The sequence below is a fragment of the Phyllostomus hastatus genome, unplaced genomic scaffold (genome assembly GCF_019186645.2).
Source record: "Phyllostomus hastatus isolate PE091 unplaced genomic scaffold, TTU_PhHast_1.1 phas_scaffold_46, whole genome shotgun sequence".
NCBI classification, from domain to species: domain Eukaryota; kingdom Metazoa; phylum Chordata; class Mammalia; order Chiroptera; family Phyllostomidae; genus Phyllostomus; species Phyllostomus hastatus.
Window position 1 is genome coordinate 18,312,252 of NW_025334032.1, and position 26,954 is coordinate 18,339,205.

The 26,954-nt window shown below is 54.4% G+C and overlaps 1 protein-coding gene across 15 annotated transcripts in view; it reads left to right on the top strand.

Moving 5' to 3' along the window:
* Nucleotides 1-26,954, top strand: part of MCF2L (MCF.2 cell line derived transforming sequence like) — a 169,144-nt gene that overhangs the window by 93,940 nt on the left and 48,250 nt on the right. For all 15 annotated transcript variants that reach the window (XM_045821649.1, XM_045821648.1, XM_045821653.1 and 12 more), the window contains 2 exons: nucleotides 16,316-16,399; nucleotides 19,668-19,782. In XM_045821649.1, coding sequence (XP_045677605.1) covers nucleotides 16,316-16,399; nucleotides 19,668-19,782 — 199 coding nt within the window. The remainder of the gene's footprint in view (nucleotides 1-16,315; nucleotides 16,400-19,667; nucleotides 19,783-26,954) is intronic.

Genomic DNA, 26,954 nt, shown 5'->3' on the forward strand with positions numbered 1-26,954 from the left:
GGGGAGGCGCCTGTGGAGGTGGAGAGGGGAGTCCAGGGCCTCGGGGGTGGGGGATGTCTGGCATCGCCAGCTGGTGTGGGGCTGCGGCCACCTGGCTTCGCCCCCTGCCCGGGGTGTCTCTGCTCTAGGAGGAAAGGTGCACAGCCACTGTGCTCCCCCTGGAAGCTGGAATGAACTCTGCGGGGCTCCTTTGTTCCAGCTTTCCTGCAGACGTGCCGTGCTGTGGGGCACAGAGAGGGAGCGCCAGAGCCTGGTGGGTGTGCGACCGGCCCCTGGCAGTGATTCAGACGGCGCTGTCCCATGGCTGCCTTCCCCTATGCACCCGGCCAAGGGCTCTCCGGGGGCAGGACTTAGGGCTGGACTGTTCGAGCTCGTGGACAGTGAGGGGCCAGCCCTGGGTGGTTCTCTGTGGTCTCTATGTGTCATCCCTGCTCCCAGCTGCACTGGAGGGCAGGTACTTCTGACTCACTCCCTGTGGAGACGGAGAACAAAGACCCTCGAGGAGGGATCCCTCCGGGGCCCAAGGGGAGGGGGCAGTGTGGGTTACCTTGTTGCATTTCTGAGGATGGAACAGTATTTGTTTCGAAGGGATTTGTCATAAGTACATTTTCCAGCAGATGCTTCTGCCAAGGATCGATGAATAATTCCTGAAATAAGCATTTTTTTGGTAAATTTTAATGAATTGGTTCGACCCTAGCCATCAGTGGCCACAGTAAACGTCTGAAATTGCCAGTTGGGTGATGAAGAGACTCAGTGTGTGACTAATGGCTGAGTACATGCATTTCCCCAACAGATAAGACTCAGAGGATTATGAATGCTGGCTTAGGTGGCCACACTGGAAAGCTCAGCTGCTCGTTCCTAAACCCGGAACACAAGCACTTGAATGTGTGATGAGCAGTGATGGTTTTTGGTTCCAAGTCAGTGTCGCAGTGGCAGTGCTGGAGGGACCCCCAAGGAGAATGCGTTCTCACCACGCAGCTGCGGTCTGGGCTGCGGGAGGTCCCTCAGACCCGAGGTCGGCCGGGCGTCTTCTCACCGTCCCAGACCACAGGTCCTTCCTTGTGGGGGAAGGCTTCGCTGTGGCCATCTGTAATCATTTCAGGGGTTTTCCTAGCTAAATACTACTTTTAATTCTTACAACTTTTCACTAAAAATTCTCAGCATTTTTCTAACCTGTATTTTGTTTTAAGATAAATGTGCATTTGAATAAATGTCCTAAGGGAGATTGTGTAATTAAGGGTTGGAGGGCTTTCTCTCCACTCTCTAGAAATAATCTGTTTTCTTCCCTGTCCAAAAAATCCCATTTGCTGGATTTAGGAAGAAAGAGAGTTGTTGGTGCACATGATAGTAAATCTTTCTTTGAGCGATGCTGTGGAATACTTCTGGGGGGGCACCACTTCTGGGTCTGCATAGGTTTGTGTAAGGGGTACTGATTTTCCTCAGAGCCTGCTGTTTACAAACCAGGTCAGAGCCTGCTGTTTACAAATGAGGTCACGTGCCTCTGCTTCAGTCACTCCTGCGCAGGCTGGATGGGGAGGGGGCGGGATGGCAAGCTTGGCCCCTGGCTGGTCAGCAGCTGGGCCCAGAGCACACTCGTGATGGGACGAGCGTGGCCTGAGGGGGACCGCAGGCTTGTCCTCTCTGTCCAAGGCCACCGAGGACCCAAGCTGAGGAGAGGGCAGGTCTGGACCACGATCTTTTTCCCGGCTCCGAGGTGTCCTGTCCTGTTGCTCAGGCGGTCGGGGAGGTTGACACATGCGCAGAACCTGCCACCGCCAAACCCTAGGCCCGCCAGTTCACCCTCCGCCATACTCCTCCTCCCTCCCTTTCCCCTCTCACTCTGCCCCGTCTTTCTTTTTATCCCTCTGTCGTCTCCCGCATGTACCTGAGCAGGATGGGGGCTCCGAGGCTGAGCTCCCGTGGGCCAGTCCATAAAGCCCCAGTGCTCCCAGCGGGCTCTGTGACCCACATCTGGCCAGCAGGGACCCTGTCGGAGGGCCACCTGGGGGAGGCCTGGGATGCGGCGAGAGTGCCCGCCCATGGCCCCTCTGCCCCTGGCCCGACCTTCTCCCCACCGTGAGTCATGGTGTTTGTTTGACAGGGGTGTTTTGAAGAAGGTTTAGACGACTTCTTGTTTGTTTTTTAGATTTGTAGGATTTTGGTACCAGAACGTGGGAATAAATATGCACACCTACAGTTTAGGGCAGAATTTTGGAGACCTTCTGGAGTTTCTGGAAGGAACTTGGTGTTGGTGTTGGTGTTGGTGTTGGTGTTGGTGATGGGAACCTCTGCCCTTCCTCGAGTGCCGTGTTCCGTGAGCAGCTTTCTGAGAGCAGATCTGGATGGAAGGATGCGTGCGCACCTGCCCCAGCGTGCCTCCTGCCGCGTGGAGCCAGGAAGGAATGACGTCGGTAGAAACTGCACTGATTTCCCTGGCCTCGGAGTTATTGTTTTTTAATATCGTCACGTGATTATTTTAGAATGAGTAAGAAAAGAAAAAGGCTCTCAGAAAAATCTCCTTTATTTCCAAACAGCAGTGGGCTCCTGTGGGAGGGGTGTGTATGTGTGTGTGATGTTTGTGTCTGTGTCTGTGGTGTGTGTGTGGTGCGTGCACGTGGGCGAGATGCGTAGGCCACACCTGCTACTTCAGAGGAGGCAAGGATGCTGCAGCTCAGAATGTAAAATTGTGGCACTCTGGGGAGTGCCACAATTGTCCCTGGGGTTTGGGGACTTCGTTAAGCTCCAGAAGGGGCCCAGGCAGCAGCCGGCTCAACATGCTGTTGGGGGCCCAGTGTGACAGGAAGCTGAGCCCAAAACAGAGTGAGGGGACCGTTCTGTTGTCACATACACTGCTCAGGGCTGACATTACTGGCTTTCATTGAAACCCAGCGTCGGAGCTTCTGAAGAGGGGACGAGACAGAGGTTTAACTGTGAGGGGCGGGCATGCGCTGGTGAGCGGCAGACTCACTTGGAATGGCACTGGTGTTCCTCCCTGCTTTCTCCTCCTGCCCACCCCCCTGCCCCTAGGAGTCCGCTCCAGTTCTCTCCCGGTGGCCGCCTGTCTTCGGTTTGGCTGCTTGGGGCTTCCTCCTTGTGGAGACATGAGGCCAGCGTGAGCCCCAAGGAGCCCTTGGACCGGCCGCTGTGGGCAACCTTGTTCCCTGTCATTTCTGGGGAGACTGGAGTCTCCTGGTGGCATTCTAACCCTGACCCTGTCCTGACCCCTGGGGATGGCTTGTTTCCATCCTGCTGGCTGGGCTGCTGGCAAGGAGGTGTGCAGGGAGGCGCCGCCCAGGTGCGTTAAACACAAACAGCGCGGCCGGCAGGTTCCACCTAATGGGGGAAGCTTGGAGGAGAGCACAGCTCCTGCATGGAGGCCGGCCCTGCTGCTCAGGTCTGCTCTTTTCTTCGGGGACTTGAGTCAGTGGGTGAGTGTATCTAAGTGGCAGCTTTACTGAATTAGCTGGCTTCTCTCAGGCACAGGGACCCTCGGAAAAAGAACATTTGGAAACATGACTTAGTTCCTTAGGACATTTGTTAATGTTTAGCCCATTGAAAGAATAGTGTGATAAGTGACATCTGGGTCCTGGCAGAGGAGGAGACACCCCACTGTCTGTGTGGCACTCCAAGGCTGGGTCACGCACTGGCATCCTTCTTCCGCAGGTGGTTTCCCATTTTTAAGAGCTTGCCAGGCTCTGGATGTTCCTCGGGAAGGCAGGGAGGGGGACATGGGAAATGCAGGCTCTGCCACTGGGGTTGGCCGGGCCAGCCCTCTGCCTCTGCTCCATCCTGACCTCAGCCAGAAGTGCATACGACATCATGTCTGTGGGCTTGTCAGGGCCACATAAGCTGATTACCATGAAAAATCAAGCCCAGTCCTGGGACTAGGCAGGAAGTTCATGAAGAGAAAGGTTATCAGTAGTGAAAGGTCCACAGGTATCTCATGCTTCGACTCCCACTGTAGGGATCCTCAGATCCACACACGAACTTGGAGAGGGCTTTCAGTCACACCAGCTGACTGCATGCCCACCAGCATCCGTGCCAGTCCTCCCTGCGTATTACCTGGACCCCATGCTCCCAGCTTCCCGCTGGCTTGGCCGTTGCCTGGCACATCTCCATGAACTGCCCTCGCCCATCCCGGCCTGTTCTGGGCCCTGGAAACCGACCACACAGAGCAGCGTGTAATAAATTCACACCCTGACGTGCCCAGGAGGCCTCTGTGTCCGGGCCCCCCCGCCACCGGCCCTCCCTCGCTCCACCCTGCACCTCGCTCTGCAGGCCTCGTCACGTGCTGCGTCTCCAGAGAGGCACCTGCCGGGGAATCTCATCGGGGCCCGGTGCCTGTGCTGCGAAGTCACAGGCCTCACCGCCAGTCCATCCTTTGTTCCCATGGGGCCTCGCGCCGTGCAGGCCGGATCCAGCACCTCACTCACTCCCCCAGGTGCGCGGCCTCGGAGCTCTGGTTCACCTGGGACTTTGCTGTGATGCTTCATGGCGCAGTGTGGTTGGATGACTCTAAAAGCAAACAATGCACTTGGTTTTATGATCACCTTCGCATCCACGATATTCGGACATGAAAATAAGTCTGGTGTTCATTGCGCCACCACCAGGTTTCTCACCCGCTGCTACAGAAAAGGTCTGAAGGTGTGTCTTCCCATAGAATGGCGAGGAGCCCCTTTTCAGCCCTTTCTTCCAAGGCTTCCACTGCACTTCTCATTTTAGCCACAGTGTGGACGTTCAGGTTCCCAAGTCCCTCAGCTTGCTTCTCTTTGGCCCTGCTTGTGGCATTTGGGCGGGGGTGGGGGGGAACAGCAGTGAGCTCCAGGTCGCTGCTCCCACCCACAGGTGAGGACACCCCCACGGCCTGTTCCCCAGCACCCGGAGAGCAAACTTCTGAAACATGCTTGGTCCCACCCCTTCGGTTTCCAAACCCACACATGTGCACCCTTTGCCCCATGGCCATGGAAGCAACGTGGGCTTCTGCTGATAAACAGACGCGAGACTCTCGGCATGGGAAACGCAAACTGAGAAGGTTCCATAATGTTCCTTGCTGTCTTCTATCCTTGGCTGAATCGCCATCTCCCTTGGGTGGTGTTTGAGCTGAGGGGATGGGAGAGGCCTGTGGTTGGGACAAGCAGGGGCTGTAAGGAGGCCTCAGAGGAGTGAGGGCTGGCTTGATACCAAGCAGGCCGGCCAGTCAGTGTGTCTGGAAGGATGGGGTGTGTGACTGCAGCCTCATCAGGAATACTGCATCAGGTATCAGTGAAAGAAAGCCCTCAGCTATGGCAAGAGGGTTCCTTCTCCATCCTCTGCCCTTGGTTCTGGGCCCTCTGTCTGAGTGAGCTCTCTCAGCCCAGCCACAGTGCCTGCCTTGAGCCCAACGGTGGGCCTGGCCACTGGGCATGCAGCCCAGGCCCCCAGCTCTGTGAACCCAGGGGAGCACAGTGTCAAAGAACTGAGGAGTAAGTGAAGCAGCATCTCAGAGAGCTGGCTCCCATGGGTGTCTTCCCCCCTCTGCACCCCAGCCCAGCTCCCTCTCCTCTGTGGCTCAGGGGAACCCCTGGGCAGAGATGCGACAACCCTGAGTGGCTGACGCAGCTCTGAGAGGCTGTGGCCAGGGCGTGGCTAGACCACACGCACAGATGCACTTGCTGCAGGGCCTGGCCTGGCGTCCACGTGCCGCAGCTGCTCTGCCGCCATCTGCCCAGTGCTGGGTGCCAAGCGCAAGACAGACCTGCCTTTAACGTTGCTGTTAGGGTCCTTGTTTGCACCCATTTCTCTGATCGCCTTTGTGGGCCTTTAAGACAAAAACAGAAACTGTGAGCTCGGGAAGCACTAGCCCAGCTGAAGACTACGTCCACGATGGCCACTCAAGGAAGAGTTTAATGAATGGGATGGTGTAATCAAAACAGTCGGGCCGCACAGCTCCCTCGTCATCTCTCCCATTGGGCAAGTACACGCCCTTGGGAAGCCTGGCCCTACAGAGTCCTGCCTTCCTCCCCAGCCTGCCCTGTCCTGACTGCTGGGAGACGCCCACCCACTTGGACCCCCAGCAGACATCGATGGTGCTGCCGCTGGATGACCTTCAGCACCATCAATGAGAGGCCTTCCGCGGGCCTCAGTTTCCCAGCTGATGAGGGCTGAGTGAAAGAAAGCCCTCAGCTATGGCAAGAGGGTTCCTTCTCCATCCTCTGCCCTTGGTTCTGGGCCCTCTGCAGGAGAATGTGGCTGCATGAAACCTGTTGTCATTCAAGTCTCTTCCTGCCCTTCTGTCAGGACAGGTCTCTGGACCCACACCCATCGGATAACCAGCTGTGCTGTGGCAGCTGATGTGTCCCTGTCCAGCAGGGCAGGTGGCGGGTCAGTGTGAGCCCACTCAATGGCCATCAGAGCAAGAGCGGTGTTAGAAGGCCTCTGAAAGCAAGCATGTCCAGGGGAGGAGGGGTAAGAAGGGGAGAGAGAGGCTCGCTCATCTGCCCAGGACTGGCCTCCCCTCCTGGAGCCTGGGGAAGCTTCTTAGGTAAAGACCCCCAGGGTCTATACTGTGTGGAAATGCTCCTTGCAGGGGCCGGGCTGCATCTCTCCCACCTGTCTGCTCAGCGACCCTCGTGCAGTGAATGCCCCGTGCAGCTGTGCATTGCACCCCGCCAGCACCCACGGCCCAGAAGGTGCATCCTGGAGCACCCTGCCTCACACATGTGCAGATCTCAAAGTCCCCTTGAAGGATGACCCCCTCCGTGGGCAGCCTAGTCCTGTGGTGGCATGACGAGAGCTGAGCCCCTGGTGGGAGCTGTGACTGGAGGTGGCAGAGCCCAGAGCCAGCCCTGCCTGCATTCCCCGTGCAGGAGATGCGGGGGGCTGGAAGAGGAGAGGGCTGGCCAGGGTCTTTAAACTCAAGAAGGACCTGCCTCCCCGGTCCCGCACCCCTGTGAGACAGCCTGCTCAGTCTCCGTGTTGCTCCCGACAGTGGTTCCTGAATGTTTTGGTCTCGGCCCCTTTCCATAGTGAATACTTGACTGAGGGTCATGGAAAACGTTGTGTTACATTATTGACCATATTAGAAATTAAAACAAATTCTTAAAATATTAACGTAAATACAAATAACAATGATAAATCCATTATGGCAGTACAAGTAACATCAGAACAAAAAAAATGTGAAAGGATGGGCGTTGTTTTGCATTTTGCACATGTCCTTAATCTCGGACAAGAAGGGAACTGGCCGGGTTCACGCCTGCTGTCCTTGTGGTGCGGCACCATGTGTGATTGCTGGAAAGCCCTGTGCACTTGTGTAGGCTCGAGGGGGGAAGGCAAGAGTCAGTGGTGTTACGAGAGTGGTTTCTCCTTGTGGAGCCCTTAAGGAGCCCTTGACTCGATTAAAATGGCTTTTTCTTCAAAACCAAACCAAAGTTACAGTGGCCACACGAGGCTGGTGGCCAGGACATGGCACAGACTATCCATCCCCGGGCGTTAGTGACCATTCCTGCACACACACCAGACGCCGCTGCAGGTGTTCACTAAGTGCACGGCCTCCCTGGGAGCTAAGATGCCACGATAGTCCCAATTTTACAGATGAGGAGACCAGCTCAGAGAGGTTAAGTAGCATGCCCAAGGTCACACAGCCCCAACTGTCTTCAGAGTGCTGGCTCACTCGCTGGGAAACCGAGGATCACTGTGCATAAAAGGTGCTTTCAGCGAAGTGAAATGCAGCCTCTGGGCCCCAGTCCCCATTAAAGCAACTCAGAGAAGATTGCACAGAGGCGAGAGCAGTTCTGCAGACAGCATGTCTTTGTGAAGCTCGGGGACAATGTGCAGTCAGTGTTCAGGTTTGAAGACACTTACAGTGAGCTCACTTGTCTGTGTCCTGCTGGCTTTCTGGGAAGCCCCGACCCGGAGCTGCAGCAGCCACGGTCTACGGGCTTGGCAAACACGATTCCCATTCACTGACAGTGTTCTCCTCTCTGCCCACAGCAGGGAGAGTCTGTTTAAGGTCTTGAATCAGAAGACTACTTAGACTGGAAAAGAAGAACTGATACAAAATTACAATGGGATGGTTTAAAGTGCCTCTGCTAGTGGCTGAATGTTATGTCTTTAACCATTGATGGGAGAGTAAGGGACTCACAAAATCAAATGTCTCAGTGAGGACCTTGTTGCCACTATAATCCACTCTGAGTCATGTGAGGGAGGCACCAGATGCCCATCTTCTGTTTCTGTTATTTTTGAGCCCTTGTCCATGGCTATCTGTAAAGCCAAGCCTCTCCCCCCACGTCACACATACCCTCTCTTAGCATCTCTATTTGCTAAACGCCATCCCTTGAGAGACGCCCACCTCGATGCTGCCTCAGACTGGCTGGCACCCTTGCCCTTCCCTTCTTCTAGCTGCTGCATCTAGAATTCCCCTACATCCTGTCACTGCTGTGTGGCTTCAGGCAAGTCACTCAACTTCTCTGTGCCTTAGTTTGCTCCTCCCAAAAGTGGGATAATAGTGTTCTCACCTCTCGGCTTGTCGTGACAATTAAGTGCGTTAATACATAACAGGTATTTTAGTAATAGTTGTGCTGCGACTGCTATTTCCACTACAATTATAGATTTTCTATGCGAACCAATGAAAATGCAATGTAGTTGCTCCAGACAACCTGTACGTTTAAGAAATTCTTATATTTCTCTCGTCCTTCCCATTATGCCAAGTGGTCATAGTGTAGATGTCCAAGACATGCTTGCTTTCTTGGTTGATTTAAGACTTTGGTAGAGTTTGGGGTTTGTTTTTATTTTACTTGAATCTGTGTCATTGGCTTAGTGAGTTCTGTGTTGGAATTTCATTCAAGACTTTTTCTTTGTTTTAATAAGCTAGCTAGAGTAGCATTGCCCCAAGAATGTTACTTTCAACATTAGATCTGCAGTAGTTAGGAGGTGCTGTGCACACCCTGTCCCCTACTGTCTAAGTTCATGACCAGTCAAGTTTGGGGGTGGCACTGCTGGCATTCCTAGAGCCTCTACAATAGAAGGTTTGTCTGTGATGCTTCCCGAGTGTGTCTGACCACAGAACCCTTCTCTCCCTGATGGAAGAGGGCTCTGTGGGATGTGCAGAAAAGTGATTTTCTGGGGGTTTGACCCCAGAGGCCCCAGCAGTGGCCATCGAGGCCCCTGGGAAAAGGCTACATGCTGGTCGGGGTAGCCAGGGGGCTGTGGGCACTGCTGATACTCTGATATAGGTGGAGGCAGCTCAGGGACCTTAGCTTATGTGCCATCTCTGTATGCTTGGGCAGGCTGCCGGGAGCCTGTGTTAAGGAGGATGCCGAGGCTTGCTGGAGCCAGCCGGCAGCAGGATGGAATAGAAAGCACCCAATGCATTCAGGTGAGGCTTACTGGCCATTCTGCATGTGTGCCTTAGTGAGGCTTTCAGGTGACTCCTATGCAGGCTTCAGTCATAGGTGTGCTGAGCGAGTAGGCACACAGTCTTAGAAAATGCAGTTCTGGAGACTGCACTGTGAGGAGGTTCGCAGGGCCTCTGGTGTGCACAGTTTCATCTGCAGCACTGGTGTACAGTGGAGTCCCACTCAGCTAGTCTGTGTGGTGGGCTGACCCCCAGTACCCACACTGGGGAGTACGGATAGCTCCAGCTTGATTTTGTCTGGCTTCCTGATTTCCTCCAACTGGGGGCATGGGAACCAAGACTTTTTTATGGGGAGAGGTGCATTTCCTTGGTGACAATTTCAGTCAGGCTCCTTTCATATGGGGACTTTTATTTTACACTTTATAAGGATTTGCTTTCTGAGGTTAGGAAATCAAGGAGAACATTTGGTAAACTGAGTGAATTAACGATGCTTTGCATATGATGTGAAATAGTTATGCCTAATTCAATAACAAATAACTCAGGATGTGTTGTGAATGAGCAGTCAGCTACCCAAATCAGTAGAGATCTCAAACATCTTGAGTGGCTAGACCACAGAGCCCTCCACGTAAGTTATAAATAGAAATGGAGACGTCACTCCCATCCCGACCACGAGGACTCAACAGCTGGTGGACAAGACACCCATCCCACCCTGGCCTGTAGGGCTCCAACTGGGGCTTGGGAGAGCTTCAATAGCTTCTCCTCTTGTTCCTTCAACACACACTTTGCTCTTGGTTTAGAGATTCCTGGGGTGGGCTTGGTGAAATAGGAATCCTACCCAAGTGAGTTGGTGAAATAACCCCACTTGACTTTCCACCCTGGACTTTGAAAAGACATCACTGTTGCATTTTGATTGAAAATAAACAAAAGCCACCCTGGCTGGTGTAGCTCAGTGGACTGAGTGTGGGCCTGTGAACCAAAGGTTTGCTGGTTCAATACCCAGTCAGGGCACATGCCTGGATTGCAGGCTAGGTCCCCACTTGGGGGCATATGAGGGGCAACCACGCATTGATGTTTCTCTTCCTTTCTTTCTCCTTCCCTTCCCCTCTCTAAAAAATAAATAAATAAAGTCTTAAAAAAGAAAATAAAAGCCTTGGATGCAACACCAGGACAACAGCTGGAAGGGTGCCAATCGCACATGGGAAGTGAGTAAAGTGACTGGAAAGGGGGCAAGTGCCGGGCAAATCCCCAAAAGCCAGGTGGCAGCACCGTCCACTCTCTGAGTCCTCCCCTCACACAGAGCCACAAAGTGGTCAAGCAGGTTGCTCCACCCTAGCAATTACCTAAAGCTCCACACCACATAATTTACAGGTGTCTTTTATAGGGAGTCAAAGCAGCTCTACCTAATACATGGAAACAAACACAGGGAGGCTGCCAAATTGAGGAGACAAAGAAATATGACCTAAATCTTTCAGAACAGAACAAAAACCCAGAAAAAGAACTAAACAGAAAGGAGATAGTGAACCTATCAGATGCAGAGTTCAAAACACTGGTGTTCAGGATGCTCAAAGAACTCACTGAGTGCAACAACAATGTAGAGGAAGAAATGAAGGCTACACTGAGTAAAATGAAGAAAAATCTACAGGGAACCAACAGTGAAGAGAAAGGAGCCAGGATCCAAATCAACAATTTGGATCATAAGGAAGAAATAAACGTTCAACCAGAACAGAAAGAAGAAACAAGAATTCAAAAATAAAATGAGAGGCTTAGGAACCTCCAGGACATCTCCAAATGTACCTCATCTGAATCACAGGGCTGCCAGAAGGGGAAGAGGATGAGCAAGAAATCAAACTTATTTGAAAAAATAATGAAAGGAAACTTCCCTAATTTGGTGAAGGAAATAGACATTCAAGTCCAGGAAGCACAGAGAGTCCCAAACAAGATGGGCCCAAAGAGAACCCCACCAAGGCACATCATAATTAAAATGCCAAAAGTTAAAGATAAGCAGAGAATCTTAAAAGAAGCTAGAGAAAAGGAGATAGTTACATACAAAGGAGTGCCCATAAAACTGTTAGCTGATTTCTCAAAAGAAACCTTGCAGGCAAGAAGGAGCTGGAAAGAAATATTCAAAGTCATGAAAGGCAAGGACCCACAACCAAGATTGTTCTATCCAGCAAAGCTTCCATTTAGAATGGAAGGGCAGATAAAGTGCTTCCCAGACAAGGTAAAGCTAAAGAAGTTCATTATCATCAAGCCATTATTGCATGAAATGTTAAGGGGGCCTATTTAAAAAAAAGAAGAACAAAACTATGAACATTAAAAAGGCAAAAGATTCACAACTATCAATAACTGAATAGTTATTTTTGAAAAAAACTAAGCAAAGAACAAGAACAGAATCATGGTTATGGCGATCATTTGGAGGGTTATCAGCTGGGAGGGGGGAGAAAGAGAAGGGGGAAAGGCACAAGGAATAAAAAGCATAACTGGTAGGTACGAAATAGACAGAGGGAGGTTAAGGATAGTATGGGAAATGGAGAAACCAAAGAACTTGTATGCACGACCCACAGATAAGAACTAAGGGGGCGTTGCTGGAGGGAAGGCAGGTACTGGGCAGAGTGGGGCAAAGAGGAAAAACTGGGGCAACTGTAATAACATAATAAAATATACTTTAAAAAAAGAGCAGGATACTAAATTCTTAATTATCTACAAAACAACAACAATGACAAAACCCCCAAAGCCTCGGGTGTAGCCTTCCAGACAGATTTAAATACGAGAATTGGCACATGATAGAGTTTGGGGCCCAGGGCCTGCCTCCAGCTGCTGGCCCGTTTGTAGGAGCCTTTCTGCCTTGGAGCGAGGTCCGAGGTCACCAGTGAAGTGCAGAGACCAGCCTTTGAGCTGGATGGAATTCAAGGCTTCTCCGAGTGTACGGGGCTCACTTAACCTGGGACATTTGCCACGGGCCAGTGGATTTTCAGGGTCCCTTGAGTTCCACGTCTGCTGCAGCCCCTGTCAGTGCCGCGTTTCTTCCCCACCTCGGGCGGCCTCTGGTGAGCAGAGCCGAGGCACGGCACGCCCCTCCAGGGGACAGGCATGGTGAGGTGCTGCCCCCCTCCATTACCAAACTGTCCTACACGGAAGCAGATCCCTGAGTCAGTTTGCAAGAGGAAGGAAGCTTGCCGCAGTGGTCCAACTGTATTAGGAGGAGAGATTTCCAGACAAAGGGTGATGCCGCCCCTGGACTCAGAGTGCTGCCCAGACTGGGCAGGATCTGGACAACGACTTCGTGTGAATACATGTCAGCCACTGAAGTGTCTCCCTGTTCGCCTTATCGAGAGCTGAGCTGAGTCCCAGGCCAGATGAGATGCTGTGAGTCGGGGATAATTCCCATAGAAGGGGTAGGCGGGCCGTTTGTACCCTGCCATGCACCAGACAGGTAGCTTTCCCAGACGGGCTCCCAGAGCTGATGCCAGGAGGCCGCTCAGCCTTCGGACCCCACGCCTCACCCCCCACGCCTCACCCCCAGGCCCTCGCCACCCTGTAGGAGATCCGAAGAGAAGCACTGTCCTCTCCCACCCTGCACCCCTCCGACTCGAGGCCCTTCTTAACCCCTCGTCTCAAAAGTGACTCTGTGGTGGGGTAATTGCCCGGGAGCCTCCATTTACGTCGGAGCTGAGACCGGAATGCTGGAAGGGTGGCTGTCTGTAAGGCTTTGTGCTCTCACAGAGACGGTCTGTGAGGGAGCGGGGCCCGGCCTGACCCTTCCATTGAACTGGTGGGCTGGGTGACCCCACTTCCTGTCCCAGACTTCTGACGCTGGAGGAGCCCTGAGGGACTAAGGCGCACTTGTGTCACCGTCAAGCACCTCCATTTCCTTCCGAACCAGTGGCCACAGCATGGCTCTTTTACACAATTAAACACAGTGGCAAGGACCTTAAAGAAACGGTCAGCACAGAGTGCAGAATCGCCCTGGCCTTGAATGCGAATGAGGCCGCGGGCCGGGGGAAACAGCCCAAACGTCCAGAGCCCGTTGCCCCGGAAGGCATCGAACGACAAACTGAAAATCACGTGCCTGAACCCAGGTGGGCAATGTTTTTCCTTATTTTCCGTTTTCCAAGGAGTGGCCAGTGGCCGTGTAAGATGTGAGTGCTTTTCAGTAGTCCATTTGTAGGAACACACTTCGGGCAGTTTCCAACAGACTCTGTGCACAGAGTCACCCCGCTTTTCAAACCTAAGATGGGGCGCTTGGTCTAAGGTGCAGTATTAGAATTAGTTCTGCCCCAGAAAGTTCACAGGTGCTGGCGTCCCCAGCCTGGCTGCAGGGGAGCGACTGCAGCGGTCAGCAGGCTGGGGCTCAGCACCCCGCGCGGCCCGTGACTGCTCAGAGATTCGGAGCCAGCCTATGTGCAAGCCAGAAAGAACTTGGCCAAAATAGTTGGATGCTAAGTGATGCTCTGGGAAGTCATTCTGCTGTTCTCCTCGTGCCATGTTTGTTCAGCACGTGTTCTTGGAGCTCCTTCCACGGGAACCGCTGAGCCAGGCCCTGGGGGCAGGGCAGCTGTGAGTGGCGGGCATGGAGGGTGCTCTGTGGTTGCTGGTCGGGTGCTGTGAGGCCTGGCCCAGGCTAGGAGCCTCCCTGAAGGGTGACGTCTTGGCCAGGAAGTGAGTGGGATTAGAGTGGCAAACAGATACGGGAAAAGCATTGCAGAGTGAGTAGCTTGTGCAAGCGGGGCCCTGACCCAGGTGAGAAAGTTTACGATTGTGAGGGCAGCCATCACGCGGAGAGAAGGGTAGGTGAGGAGGCCCCATAGATGTCCCTCAGTGGAACCAAATTCACATGAACAGTGGTCCTCTGAGACTGTCACTCTGTCACAGAAAGTACAGGATGGTCAGTAATGTCAGCCCTGTCTCTAGTATGTAGGAAAGCCGTGTGCCGTCAGAGTGAGCTGGGCACAGAACAGCCCGTGGTGTCCTTAAGTGAGCTTAGGAACGTGAGAGTTTGCTTGCGAGAGGAAGTGCTGCCTGGACACCTCAGCCTTTCAGGGTCAAGTCTAAGAATTCCTGTAGAAACCTCCACCATCAGAGGCTGTGACATTCATCGTTCTCTTTCCTCACGAGCTGGTTCAATCTGGAAGCTGAGCCCTGCTGGGAGAGGTCAAGATCCAGGGCAGATGTCCCCAGGGTCGCGGCAAGGTCGGGGAGCCGCCCTGGCCCGGCATCTGTGCTTGTCACTGATGTCAGGTCTCCTCTTGTTAAAGGGCTTGCCAGCTCACCGTGTCTGTGCCATTTTCTGCTGCCCTGGGACGCCTCCCTCCTTCAGGGAGACCCTCAGCTCCCGGTGGTCCCTGTTTCAGTGGCACACTGCTACACCTGACAGTGCGGTCCATCCTTTCTGTTGAGAGAAGAAAAGAGCAGCATAAAACCTACACGCCGCATGAGTTGCCCCGACGCTCACTCCAAACAAATGCGTGTAGACTGCCTTAAATCACCTTCTCTGAAGTTAAAAATGTGTATCCCAAGCTCTCTTGGAGTGATTGTTTCCAGTCCTGTTTCTCTGCCACAAGAGGAAACTGTGGCTGGGACATCTAAGTGCACAGCCGGAAATGGCATCGCGCCACCAAGCCGTCCACGGGAGGCCCGGGGTGTTCCCTGCCTTTCTGAGTTTAATGAGCGTTCACTGCTGTTCCTTTCCTGACCCCAAATGCTGCCGCCGCCACTCTGTCGGGCCCTGGCAGCCCCAGTAGCCCTATCTCTTGTCACTTTCTCCGCAACACCAGCAGAGTTGGAGGGCCAGCCCGTTGCGACGGTTGGTAGCTGCACAGATGACACAGCCAGGACCTTTGGGACCCACCTCCGTGTTTAAGTGTGTCACCTGTTTACACTTGCTTGTTTGCAAGACCGGAAGAACAGGATTTCGGGCTGATCTGTGCAGGTAGCATTTTGCTTCCTCCACTGGAATTTCAGGGTAAAAGATCTCCATGACCCGTATTTCTGGGCTGTTCGTGGCCTGGGTCTTGCACTGGGTGTAGGAGACTTGACCATTTAAGCCGTTTGCAAGGCATCAGTATGATTTGTGAGTGTCTTTAGAGAGAATGTCTCCATGCCTGAGACTGCGAATGTTGCCGTACTGCTAGGCTGGCATCGGCTCAGAACAGACGCCTGAGCACACCCACCTTTTTGGCCCACCTGGCGACACCCCAGCACGACACACTACGCAGTGACTTCACGTGTTCAGTCAGTCTCCAGGTTTTCCCCTAGGGTCTTGCAAAACCTTCTTGCTCCTGGTCGATGTCACCAGGGTGTGGCTTGAGGTACTGCCAGTTCACTCCCCGACTCCTCATCGAGAACTCGCAGCCTGCAGCCTGCTAAGCCGTGTTTCCTCTCGGCACCAGGCTCAGGGACTTGGCTCAACACCCTCCTCAGTGTCCCTGTCAGGCAGGTGGTGAGGCCCCGCACATCTGTGTGTTTGGAGGCTGCGGACCCACTGCAGCGGCCAGGTTTCCTCTCTGAGCAGCGAGTCTTTGCGTAGGCAACAGGTAAGGGCCCCAAGAGCTGCCTGGACCACTTCCAAAGCATGGGTGGAGACTCACAGAACAGAGCGTGTCTGTTTTTGGTGCTGCACATTGACTACTGGTCGGAGGGGTCAGTCCTGCAGCTCCCGGCTCACCCCCTCTCCTCGCGTCTCCCCTTCTGCCTGCGTGTCCCTCTCTGTCCCCCTCCCTCCCCCCTCCTCTCTCTCTCTGCCTTTCTCTGTGCCTCTGACACACACCACATTTTAAATATTGATGAATCACTCAGCACTCGGCTTTTTGTGCTCTGAGAAACAAAGGTTTCTGCGCACTGGAAACAAGGTTTTTCCAAGCACGTGACCACTGGCCCCTCAGTGGTCTGCTGATGTGCGAGGCTGCGTGGGGCCGGCCCGGACTTGCAGCACGTGGGGCAGGTTTTCCACCGAGTGATAGGTGTGTTCGTCTGCTCTCCCCCCAGATGAAATCATGCACCAGGACATCACCCCGCTCTGTGCTGCCGACATCCAGGACCAGCTGAAGAAGCGCTTTGCTTACCTGTCCGGTGAGTGTCAAGGGCGGGGGAGTGTGGGTCAGGTTCTGCATGGTGAGTGGTTGGTGTCCCCTCGGCTCTGGTTTTCCACGACCTAAGTGGTTCTGTTCCCACATGGGAACTGGGGACAATCCCCTCACAGCAGCTTTCGGTTTAACCAAGGGCCCAGGAGGTGCTGTAATGATGCCTGTGTCGGAGGCAGCTCAGTGCTGGCTGGCAAGCAGCCATGGGGACAGCTGGCCAGAGGTCAGCTGGGGTCCCGGGAGGGAAACAGCCCCAAGCAGGGCTGGCTGCAGTCCCTTGGAATCCAGACCTTTCCTGTGACAGGTAGAGTAGGAACAGGATGGTGTGGCAGGTTGGCCTCATTCTTGCAGCATCCAGGGCCTGGGCACTTCCTCACTGAGCAGCTCCGGCTCCTGCGGCTCCATCCTCTGGGAGAAGGCCCTGCAGTGTGGCTGATGTGGGCAAGGGCTGGCACAGGTGCTGGGGTCTGTCCTGGGTAGCCCTGTAACCCCAGCCTGCCTTGGGGCTGTCCTCCTCTCAGGTCCAGCTTCCTCCTCCACCCCTGTGAGGTGTCCTGCTATCCTGTCCAGCTGGCTGTAGCACGTGACCCCAGCGCCAGGCAGAGCTGGTGCATCAAGGCTGCAGGGGGCATGCTGGCTGCACCTGAAGCAGCTCCTTCTCAGAGCTGTGTGGGCCACCTCTCCGTGCGGGCAAGTCTGCCCGCCTTGGGCAAATTCAGAAAAAGTCAAGCACGCCTTTCTTATGCTGCTGGTTAGGGAGCTTCCTGAGAATGAAGGAACTCAACCTGCACCATCTTCTTGACCCTCTTCTTGCAGCCAGTCCTTTGCCCTTGGCCAGAAGGCTGGGGCTCCCTCGAACCTCAAGAGCCAGCCCTGTATCCTAGGGCCTGCCTGGCCTCCCCAGTGCTGGCAGCTGCTCCTCAGGCCAGCCCCACACGGTTTTAGCCGAGCTGCACAGCAACACACAGACCCAAGGTGTAGCTCTGGGGGTGTGTGCCTGCTGAGCACTGACGGTGTGAGCAGGAACACGGAGCCTCTGGGATTTGTTGACAATGGGACAGCCCATTGATTTTTATGAGTGGTCACTGTGAGGGGCGCTGGCCTCATGGAGGAAGGAGAGAAAGTGGGGTATCCTTAGGAGAAATAAAAATCCCCCAATAGGATGAGCCATAGCCAACGGCAACAGAACACTTAGAAAAGGAGCTGCAGTCTCTGCCAGCTCCATTGGCTCCGTTGCATCTCCCAACCTCTTCACACCACCGTCAAGTCCCCAAACGCTCCCTCACAGCTATGTGTACTGGTGACCCAGACTCATGACCTTGACCTTCCTTCAGGTTGCAATCCCACTGCCCCTCAGCATCGTGTTGCCTCTTCGGTACCTGGGGAGGAGGCAGGACCCCAGGTTGCCCCCCGCACCCAGACACATCTTCTCTCTGGTATTCAGATGCTGTCCCGGCACTCAGGAAAGGGACCTGCCGTAGTAATCAAGGTCTTAAATCAGCTGACGGCAGGATCGGCCTTGGTGGGCCTGGGCTAATCAGCTGAGTCCTCAAAGGGACCAAGTTCCTCCTGCAGGAGGGAGTCTGAGTGCAAGGAACCGACGTGACAGAGGTCTCCTGCCACTGGCCTTGAAGATGAGGGTGGGGCACCTGGCAAGCAGTGTGCCTCTGGGGGCTGAGAGCCACCCAGCCAACAGCAATGGGAACTTGGGGACCCCAGGGTTACAATGGAGGGAGCTGAATTCTGTGAGCACCTAAATGGGCCTGGAACACGAGCCTGGCCTCAGGTGGAACGCAGGCCTGGCATCACCTGCATTTCAGCCTGCAAGGACCTGCTGAGCTAGGCCACACCTCTGAGCTACACAACCGTGGGCTGTCGGTTTACAAGTCTGTGGGCATTTGTTAATAAATGAACAAACGCCTTAAGCTTCAATGTCTAAAACAAACCCAGACTATCATGGGTTTTCATCAAAGCTCATGGAAACTCTCAAGCAAAACCTGGAAGGAGCCCTCCTTCTCTCCACCCCACCTCCCATCCATCAGGATTCAGGATAAGATCTCTGGTTGCATCCATCTCAGGGGCTGGCTGGAACACTGGGGGCTTTCGCTCACATGTGGTGCCTTGGTCCCCTTCACGCAGGCTGACCCCGCTTCCCTGGCAGTGCCTGGGCTTCCTTGCTGCACCCTGGATGCAGGGCTGTTGGGTGCTCACATGACAAGTGTTTCCAGGGGGGAATCTGAGCCAGGAGGGTGGACCCTGCAGTGTGGTGCAGCCCAGCCTTGGAAGCTGTGCACGTCACACCTGCCACAGCAGATGGGCCAGAGTGGGTCTCCAGGCCAGTCTCAGGTTCAGTGCAGGAGAAATGGACCCTGTCCCTGGGGGGAGCAGAGGCACAGAGTGGCATCAGTCTCCAGTGCAGGACACAGGCAAGCAGGCAGACTGGAGCCTGGCCCCTGTCTGGCCCCTACAAGCCCTGTCTCTTCTCATGCGCCCTCTGTGCTAGTTCTCCCAATCGTTTGTGGGACAATTCAAACCAAGTTTGTCCCAGACCACATTCACAGCCTTCCTCTCTAAGGTCCTCCCTTCCCCCCACCCCACGGGGTTAGAGCTGGGCTCACCTTCCCAGATCCCAAGCCACACCCCTGGCCGCTGCTTCTGGCTCCTTGTGCACCAGCCCGTGTCCCTCCAGCCACTTTGTCAGAGGAGTCTATCCCCTGGGAAAGCACCCCTCTTGTTCCACCTGCACCCTCCTCCACCTTAAAGTGAGAAAGGGGTGACTCCCCTCAGCACGGAATCGTCTAACGCACGGAACATCGGAGGAACTGCCCAATGCCCGCACGCAGGGCGCTGGAGAGTCATGAGGACACGGCCTGAATGGAATCTCACTCAGTGTTTAAAATAACGTCACGTTGTTTGTAAAGCATGGGAAAGAAAGTGTAGTTTAGGACACCAGCTTTATATTCAACACAGTCTCAGTTAGGTAGAAAAATACACTGAAAAAGGTTTGGAAAGAGATTGTGGTGGCTGCCCCATTGTGGGAAAATAATGGGTGATTGTTTTAGCTCGTCTTGCCAGCTTGTGCATTCTCAATATTTCCTTCAACATGCATGCATGTGTTTCATGATAAAAATACAACATTGAAGGGTGCACTGTCGGTTTCAAGTGAAGTGGTCAGTGCTTGTGAAAACTCAGGCGTGTTCCGCTGATGCCCAGGCACAGATGCCCGGGGTTAAGTGCCGCCTTTGCTCTCTCCGCAGGCGGGCGGGGGCAGGACGGCAGCCCGGTCATCACCTTCCCGGACTACCCGGCCTTCAGCGACGTGCCGGACAAGGAGTTCCAGAATGTCATGACCTATCTCACCAGCATCCCCAGGTGCGTGTCACTGAGCCCCGCTGTGGCTCTGCAAAGCGGTCTTTGCCGGGTAAGGAGGCTGTGGCCGAGGGGAGTTCGGGAGCCGGCCTGACCTTACGCAGAGGAGCAGTGGAAGATGCTGGATCAGAATCCCGTGGCTCGACTGTTCCAGCTCCGGGGCTGGCACCCTTCCCCTCACCTGTGGGAGGTGTCTGGCTCCAGCCTGCTCCTCCTGGTGTCCAACCGAGCCCGGGCACATTTCCTCCCTCAGGGTCAGTGTCCAGCCTTCCATTAGATGAGCAAGACAATGCTGGGAAAGGGTCTGTCTTTCCCCGGGTGGGAGACCGCCCTGCGGAGATGGCTGTGAGACCCTCCAGGGCGGAGGCTTTGTCCTCAGAAGTGGTGAGGAGGCCACCTCCCATTCTGGACAGGGGGCAAGACTCAGGCGAGCGTCCCTCGCGGCCTGGCTCCTAGCAGGCCAGGACAGGCGCTGGTCCGCAGCCCAGCGGTTGGGGACCCCTGCTCTGGAGCCCCGTGTGCCCCGTGGCGGGATGCTTGAATGGTGTTGGGGACATCCTGGGACAAACCAGAAAGCAGAAAGGGGCAGCACGCTGAGCATGAAACGTGAACTCAGCAGTGGTTTTAGGGAAGGACAAGCTGAAATGATTTAAAAAGAAAATGGGGACAGCTGTGGCTGGCATCTGGCTGGTCTCCCGGAGGGTGGGCTTCTGTGCCAGCTTCTGGAGCCTCCCCTGCAGGGACCGTCTCCCAGGGAGGGGCCAGAGCCCTCATCCCTCCCTCCTCCCTCCGCTGTGGCCCCTCAGCCCAGGCCTCTCTCTAAAGCCCGGGCAGTGGCGGGAGCTCAGCAAGACTTGATGAACACTGAATGCTAAGTGTATACAGTCACTTCTCAGATGCCAAAGCTATTCTTGGTCTTACACCATTGAGCTACAAGCTGGAGCACCTCCTCCCTTTTATTGAACCTCTTTCCATTCATTTCCGCTTTAGAAAACCCTAAGGAGTTGTTCACCTTTGCTGAACTGAGACTGGGTAGAACCTGAGGAACTCGGGGGCTGTGAAAGCTGAGAGAGCTCAGCACGTGCATATGCGACACGCGCATGTGCGACACTGTCTGTCTTCACTGACAGACTGGCTCTCAGACCTTCCAGGGCCTCCTCACTCGCCAGCTCATTTTCTCTTTGGTTGTATTCCTCCCACCCTCATTTAGGGATCTAAAAGTCCTGGAGATGGGAACTCCCCACAAGCCATCTCTCTGGTCACAGGCACGGTCCCCGAACCCTGGCCGAGGCAGTGGCTAGCCCCGGATTTGGTGCTTGGAGAGGGCAGCGTTGCCACAGCAACTGCTTAGTACCTGGCTGAACAAGCAGGAGTGGGGGTCCCAGGGATGCTCTATTTGGTCCCCCACTGCTCACCTAAGATGGGTTCCGTGGAGTAAACCCTTGCTTGCCTGTGGATGGAAACTCAGGTTTTCTGGTCACTCTTAGATGTTAAAAGGTCTAAGAATTATTTCATGTCTGGAAATGTCAACATCCAACATTCTGAGCCTAACATAGAGGTGAGCCTCCTTCTCCCCAGGCCACAGGCAGGCAGGATACTGGGAAGGGGGCAGCTGGATTTCCAGTCTCGGGACCTTCCAGGCTGGTGCCATTTGTCCCCTGGGGGTCACTACCCTTACTGGTCCTCAGCCCTTCTGGCCTCAGGGCCTTTGCACTTGCTGTCCCTCTGCTGGGTCTCTGGAGATGCTCCTTCTCGTACTCTAAGCCACCTCTTCAGGGAAGCCCTCCATCATGCCCACCGCCCCTTCATGCCCAGACCCCTCATCTATCAGGCTTACTAGTTCACGGGGCTTGTCGGAAATGGTGGTAATTCCTCTGCAGCTGGGTCTTCGTCTCTGTCCACCCTAGAATGTGGGTCCTGTGGGTGGGTTCGTGGCTCCTAGGTAAATATTTGCTGCACAAATAAAGTTTGTCTGCAGGTGAATAAAGTCACTTCACATAGGCCAGGCTGCTGACTGTGACGCGGGATGTCCCTGTAATTTCCTGCTCCGGTGTGCTTATCTCCCCTTTAGTTAGAATAAGTGGCTTTTGTTTCTCTCTTTTATTTTTAGGGGTTTTTATTCCTCAGTAGAAGGGAGGCTTTTCAAAACCCTGATCTGCAGGAATGCATGCACAGTGCATCCATAAGATCAGAGGGCAAGAAGCACAAGTGTCCCTTTGAAAGCTGAGGGATTATTGTGCATCACGTTGACTTCACAGTGTACAGCACTGTGAAAGTGGCCCAGAGGCCAGTTTGAGTATGTGACGCCTCGACCCACGGGCTCTGTTTCCAGGGGAGATGGTGCGTGTGGGGCTTTGTGTGTGTTTGTGTTTGTTTTATTCACGTGTCTCCACTGTTGAGGATGAGAAGCCAGAACGCCAGAGGGTGGATCTGAACCAGTCAGACCCAATGGGGCCTTTCCATCCAGAAATAAAACTCCTCAGTAGTAAAACCCAACACCTCCATCAGTTCCAGAGACAGCTGCAGTGCCCTAACTCGCAGAGGAGGGGCCGGCAGAGAGAAGCGAGGTGTTACGTGTGTAGCAGGCTGTTCTGGGGTCATGAAAGTCAGGCAGGTACCCACCCTGGTGGGCACAACTCCGGATCCACCAGCCTCCAGGGCGCTGCGTCAGTCACAGAACCAGAAGGCAGGTGTGATGCAGGACATCATCGCTGGAAGAGGGAATAGTTCTTGGTTAAGGGCTAAAGAAAGAGAGATGCAGTCTTCCACCAGTTCCCACAGCAGTTGCACTCCTAGAGAATTTAGTACATTGAAAATGAAGGGGACAAACACCCCATGTCTACAGGCAAAGCAGGGGTCCCCTGCAGCTGTGTCTTCAGGATGAGGGACCGGCTTGGGACCAGGGGAAGATAGCGACAGCTGAGAGACACGTCCACAAGTATGTGTAGTGGCCCAGGGTGCTGCTCCCAGGTGGGGGGTAATCCCTATGTTCTCCTGTGGGAGTTTGGGGAGAGTGGTCCCCCACCCCCATCATCTCCGATTTACCAGAGGAAGGGCATGCCGCCACCTGATGGACACAGCCAGCATTGCAGCCAGTCCCCTCAAGTGTCTGTCCTAAACCAATTAGAATCAGGGAGCTGGGCAGGCACTCCTTCTAGAAAGAAGGAACAGCTCCTCACCAAGGCAAGTCATTGGCACGGGATTTATTCCAAAGTGCTGCTGAGCCAGAACAGCCTCTTCGAGTGAAATTCAGAGCCAGGTGTGTGCTTTTAAATGTCAGTGCAAATTAGATGGACAAATCTCTCATGAAGGCTGCTTTAAGAGAAGCTAAATCTTGCAGTTGTTAACCAAGTGTCAATTTTACCTTTTAAAAAATACATTATGTGCTATTTTTAGCTCTTCTTCCGTTATTAATGCAAATGACAGGAGCCCCAATTTTAGCCATTACATTTGATTAGTAGTTATTGATCACTGTGGAATATTCCCCTGAAACTAGCAGGCTTCATCCAGCTGTAGCAGACACATGTGAATACGAGGCGATCATTGTCCCTCAGAAGAATGGCTCCCCAGGCTGGTGTGACTTAGCTGGTTGGGCATTGTCCCATAAACTGAAAGTTGTGGGTTTGATTCCTGGTCAGGGCACCTGCCTGGGCAGAAGGTTTGGCTCTGGTTGGTGCGCAAGCCAGAGGCTGCCCGTCGATGTTTCTCTCTCACATCAATGTCTCTCCCCCTTCCCTTCTGTGTCAAATCAATACCCGTGTCCTCGGGCGACGATTAAAAAAGAAAAAGAAAAAGAAAAATGACTCAGTAAATAGAACATGGGAGAACTTTATGATTTATGGGCCAGGGGTGTCTAACCTGCAGCCTGCAGGCTACATTTGGCTCAGGATGGCTATGAATGTGGCCCAGCACAAAATCATGAATTTACTTAAAATATTATGAGATTTTTTTATGATTACGTGTCACAGTGTATTTAATGTATGGCCCAAGTCAACTCTTCTTCTTCCAGTGTGACCCAGAGATGCCAAAAGGTTGGGCACCTCTGATAGTGTATCAGCTGGCATCCTGTCAACAGGGTAGCCACACCGTGGGGGGCGTCCCTATGGACTCTTACCTTGGTCAGAGGGCTGGGGTTCACGCTCAGATGCCTACAACGCTTGCAGACCCTAGTGGAGTCTGTTTGCCCTCATCTGCCAGGCCTGGGTGGGGGCAATCCCAGGGACTCAAGAGGACAAGTGACACGGAACCACATGTCCAACCCTGGAGAGTGGGCCTGTGGCCTCCCTGCAGACAGTCATAGGACTGAGAAAGGCACAGGAGGGTCCTCTGGTTGGTTTGCCCCATTTCAGTCTGTCGTGTGCTGGGCAACAGGGGCCCAACAGGGAACAAAACAGACAAAGATCCTGCTGCTTCCATTCTTGGCAAATCACCTAAAACGTGCCCAGGAATCAGAGCACAAAAACGGAAGGATGCGAGGTGAAGGAGGCAAAAGGTCCCAGGAGGGACAGTGCAAGGGGAGCCCCCAAGAAAAGTGACTTAGAGGACTCATGAGGGACAGTCTGCCCAAAGGTCCCCAGGATGGGGCAGAGGAATTAGAGATGGCCTGATGGTATGGGGCAGCAGTCACCCCAAAACAGAAGCATGTAAAAGGGTCCTGTTAGGTTTGAGATGTCACTTGCACACCCAGGGACCTCTCAGGTCGAGGGCTGGTGCCTCTGGGAACTGTGAGGTGAGTCTGGAACTCTGCGGCAAGGTCCCAGCTGGTGTGTGGATCTGGGGATTGTGAGCATTTGGGCCCCAGGGTTGGGGTGGTGGGCAGAGGGGGAACCCCCAGGTGTTTCGGCTGAGGGAGGTCATAGGGGAGGAAGAAATGCAGTGGGAGGGAGGGGGTCCAGAGGAAAGGGGTCAGCCCCAGCTGGGGCCTCAGGCAGGGAGGGCTGTGTGGGGCCCCACACAGGCGGGAAGGGTGCTAGCTCAGTATCGTGCTACCTGTGCAGCTGCTTAGGGCCCCTTCCTCCGAGTGCCCTGGCTGTGAGACAGTGCACTCTATGGCCGCTTTACCAATGGGCAAGACAAGGTGAGAACGAGGCGTTCCGTGGGAGTCTCATGGCATGCAGGTCTTTGGGTATGCTGAGGGGTGTCCAGGGACAGTTTAGGTGAAGGATTTGGGGTAAAGTATTTATTAGAGTGAATTCAGCAGAAATGGGAGGCAAGGGAGCTGAGAAAGGGGGTGCAGACACCTCCTTCCAGGATTTTGCTCCCCAGGGGAGAGGGAAATGGGTCAGCTAGCTAATGAGGAGGCAAGTGGGATTTCCCTTTAAGGTGAGAGAACTAACAGCATGTTCACGCTGAGTGAAATGACCCAACGACAGAGCAGAAAGGGTGGCAACATTTGATCGCTTTTACACTGAGCACGTGTTCTCCGAGCACCGCCCAGCACTGACAGACTATGATGGGGGTTATGAGCCCGTGGGGGCCAGGGGGCGGCAGCGGCATGAACTCCGAGGCTCCGGGGCCTGCCCCTCAGGCCCTCCACTCCTTGAGTTCTAGAGCCTGGATCTCCTCCACCCCCAATCCCCCGCACCCCAGCCGCCTCCTTATTTCTTTTGACCCTGCGCTGTGTGTGGTAAACGTCACGTTCCAAACCTAGTCTGGTCCTGTGCCCCCTGTGAGTGGGGTCATTCCAGGTTTGCTCACACAGGCACCGTGTACACATGCACACACATGCACACGCAGAGAGAGATGCACACATCTGTGTGTGCTCACACAAGCATCGGCGGCCAACACTGAGGGAGTAGATTTCTGGCTTTCCTTTGAAAAACAGAGTAGTCCTGGGCTTGCATTCCCCCTTGGCGACCCCACAGGAGGCCCTGGGGTGGGCCCCAGCCAGTCTAGTCACTGCCTCCCCCCATGCTTCAGAAGATGATATCAAGAGGATCACTGCCTCCACTGCTGCAGTCTCTCCTCAGTCCAGTTAAAACACAGCTCAAGGGCTCTTAAAGTTAATTGAAACTGACAATGACATTGACTTTCCATGGACCTGGTTCAAATCACCCAGCTGCTTGGCAGGTAGAGATCCCATCTCCCAGCCAGCTATCAGTGATGGGCCACGTTCACGCTGCCACGAGGCATGCACACACGGGTATAGCCACACGTAGGTGTGTTTGCACACCACACACAGGCACACAGGCATGGACACACACCCATGTGCGGTTTGTATGGACTGTAGGAAAGAGTGAGACAGATGCATATGGGAGGAAACAGGAGTGCAAATGTGGTCGTGGACTCCCGGGCAAGAGTTCTGCACACCCCACCGTGTGAATTCTGAGACTGGCCCCGGAGCCGAGCTGAAAGCTGACCCCCCCCGCCCCCCCACCCCCCCACCCCCCGCACCACGCCGCCTGCCGAGCCATTCCTTCCTGGAGGTGCATGCCCGTCAGGCCATCAGAGCTTCAGACCAGTGGGACTCCAGCCCTCAGAAGCCCCTTACTTCTCGCTGCCACTGTGATTTCCAGTGGAATTTTCTGTTGGTTTTTAAATATAAAGATAGAAAAGTGTGCATGAGAATGCACCCTAAACAATTCAAAATGTGTACCAAAATGTGAAAAAGTGAGACCTTCACCTCACCCCTGCTTCTTGCCCCCAGACATAAGAGTTTGTCGTGTCCCATGCACACTCTTCCCAAATGGGCGTGTGCCGCCACAGCCCACCTCCTCTCAGTCAGCAGCGGTCCTGGGCGTGCCCCTGCACTCACCTTTGCTCTTTCAGCGGCTGCCTCGCACCGCTGCCCGAGGTGGGCCGAGCTCACCGAGCCTGCCCGTCAGCAGGGATTTTCTTCGCCCTCCGTCTCCCTCCCGAGTCCTGCCATGAGGAACCGCCTCGAGCCCGGCCTCGCTGGCCTTGGCATTCTGTGAATGAGATCGGGCGCCTTGAAAATGATCCCACCGTGGTCGTCCTCAGACTCTCTGGCCCTGTGGCCCTCCCCCCTCCAGCCGTGTCTTTAGCAAGTAAAGGGCCCATCTCCCCGTTTGCCACTCATGACTTTGCTCAGCCCGTGGTTCCACGAGCTCTGAAGCTCTGTGGGCACGTGACCTCCTGCACACCCACGGGTCCGGCCTCTATGTCTCCTGTTCTCCTGGGGGAGCTGGAGGCTGCCCGTCTCCTTGAGACGTCTT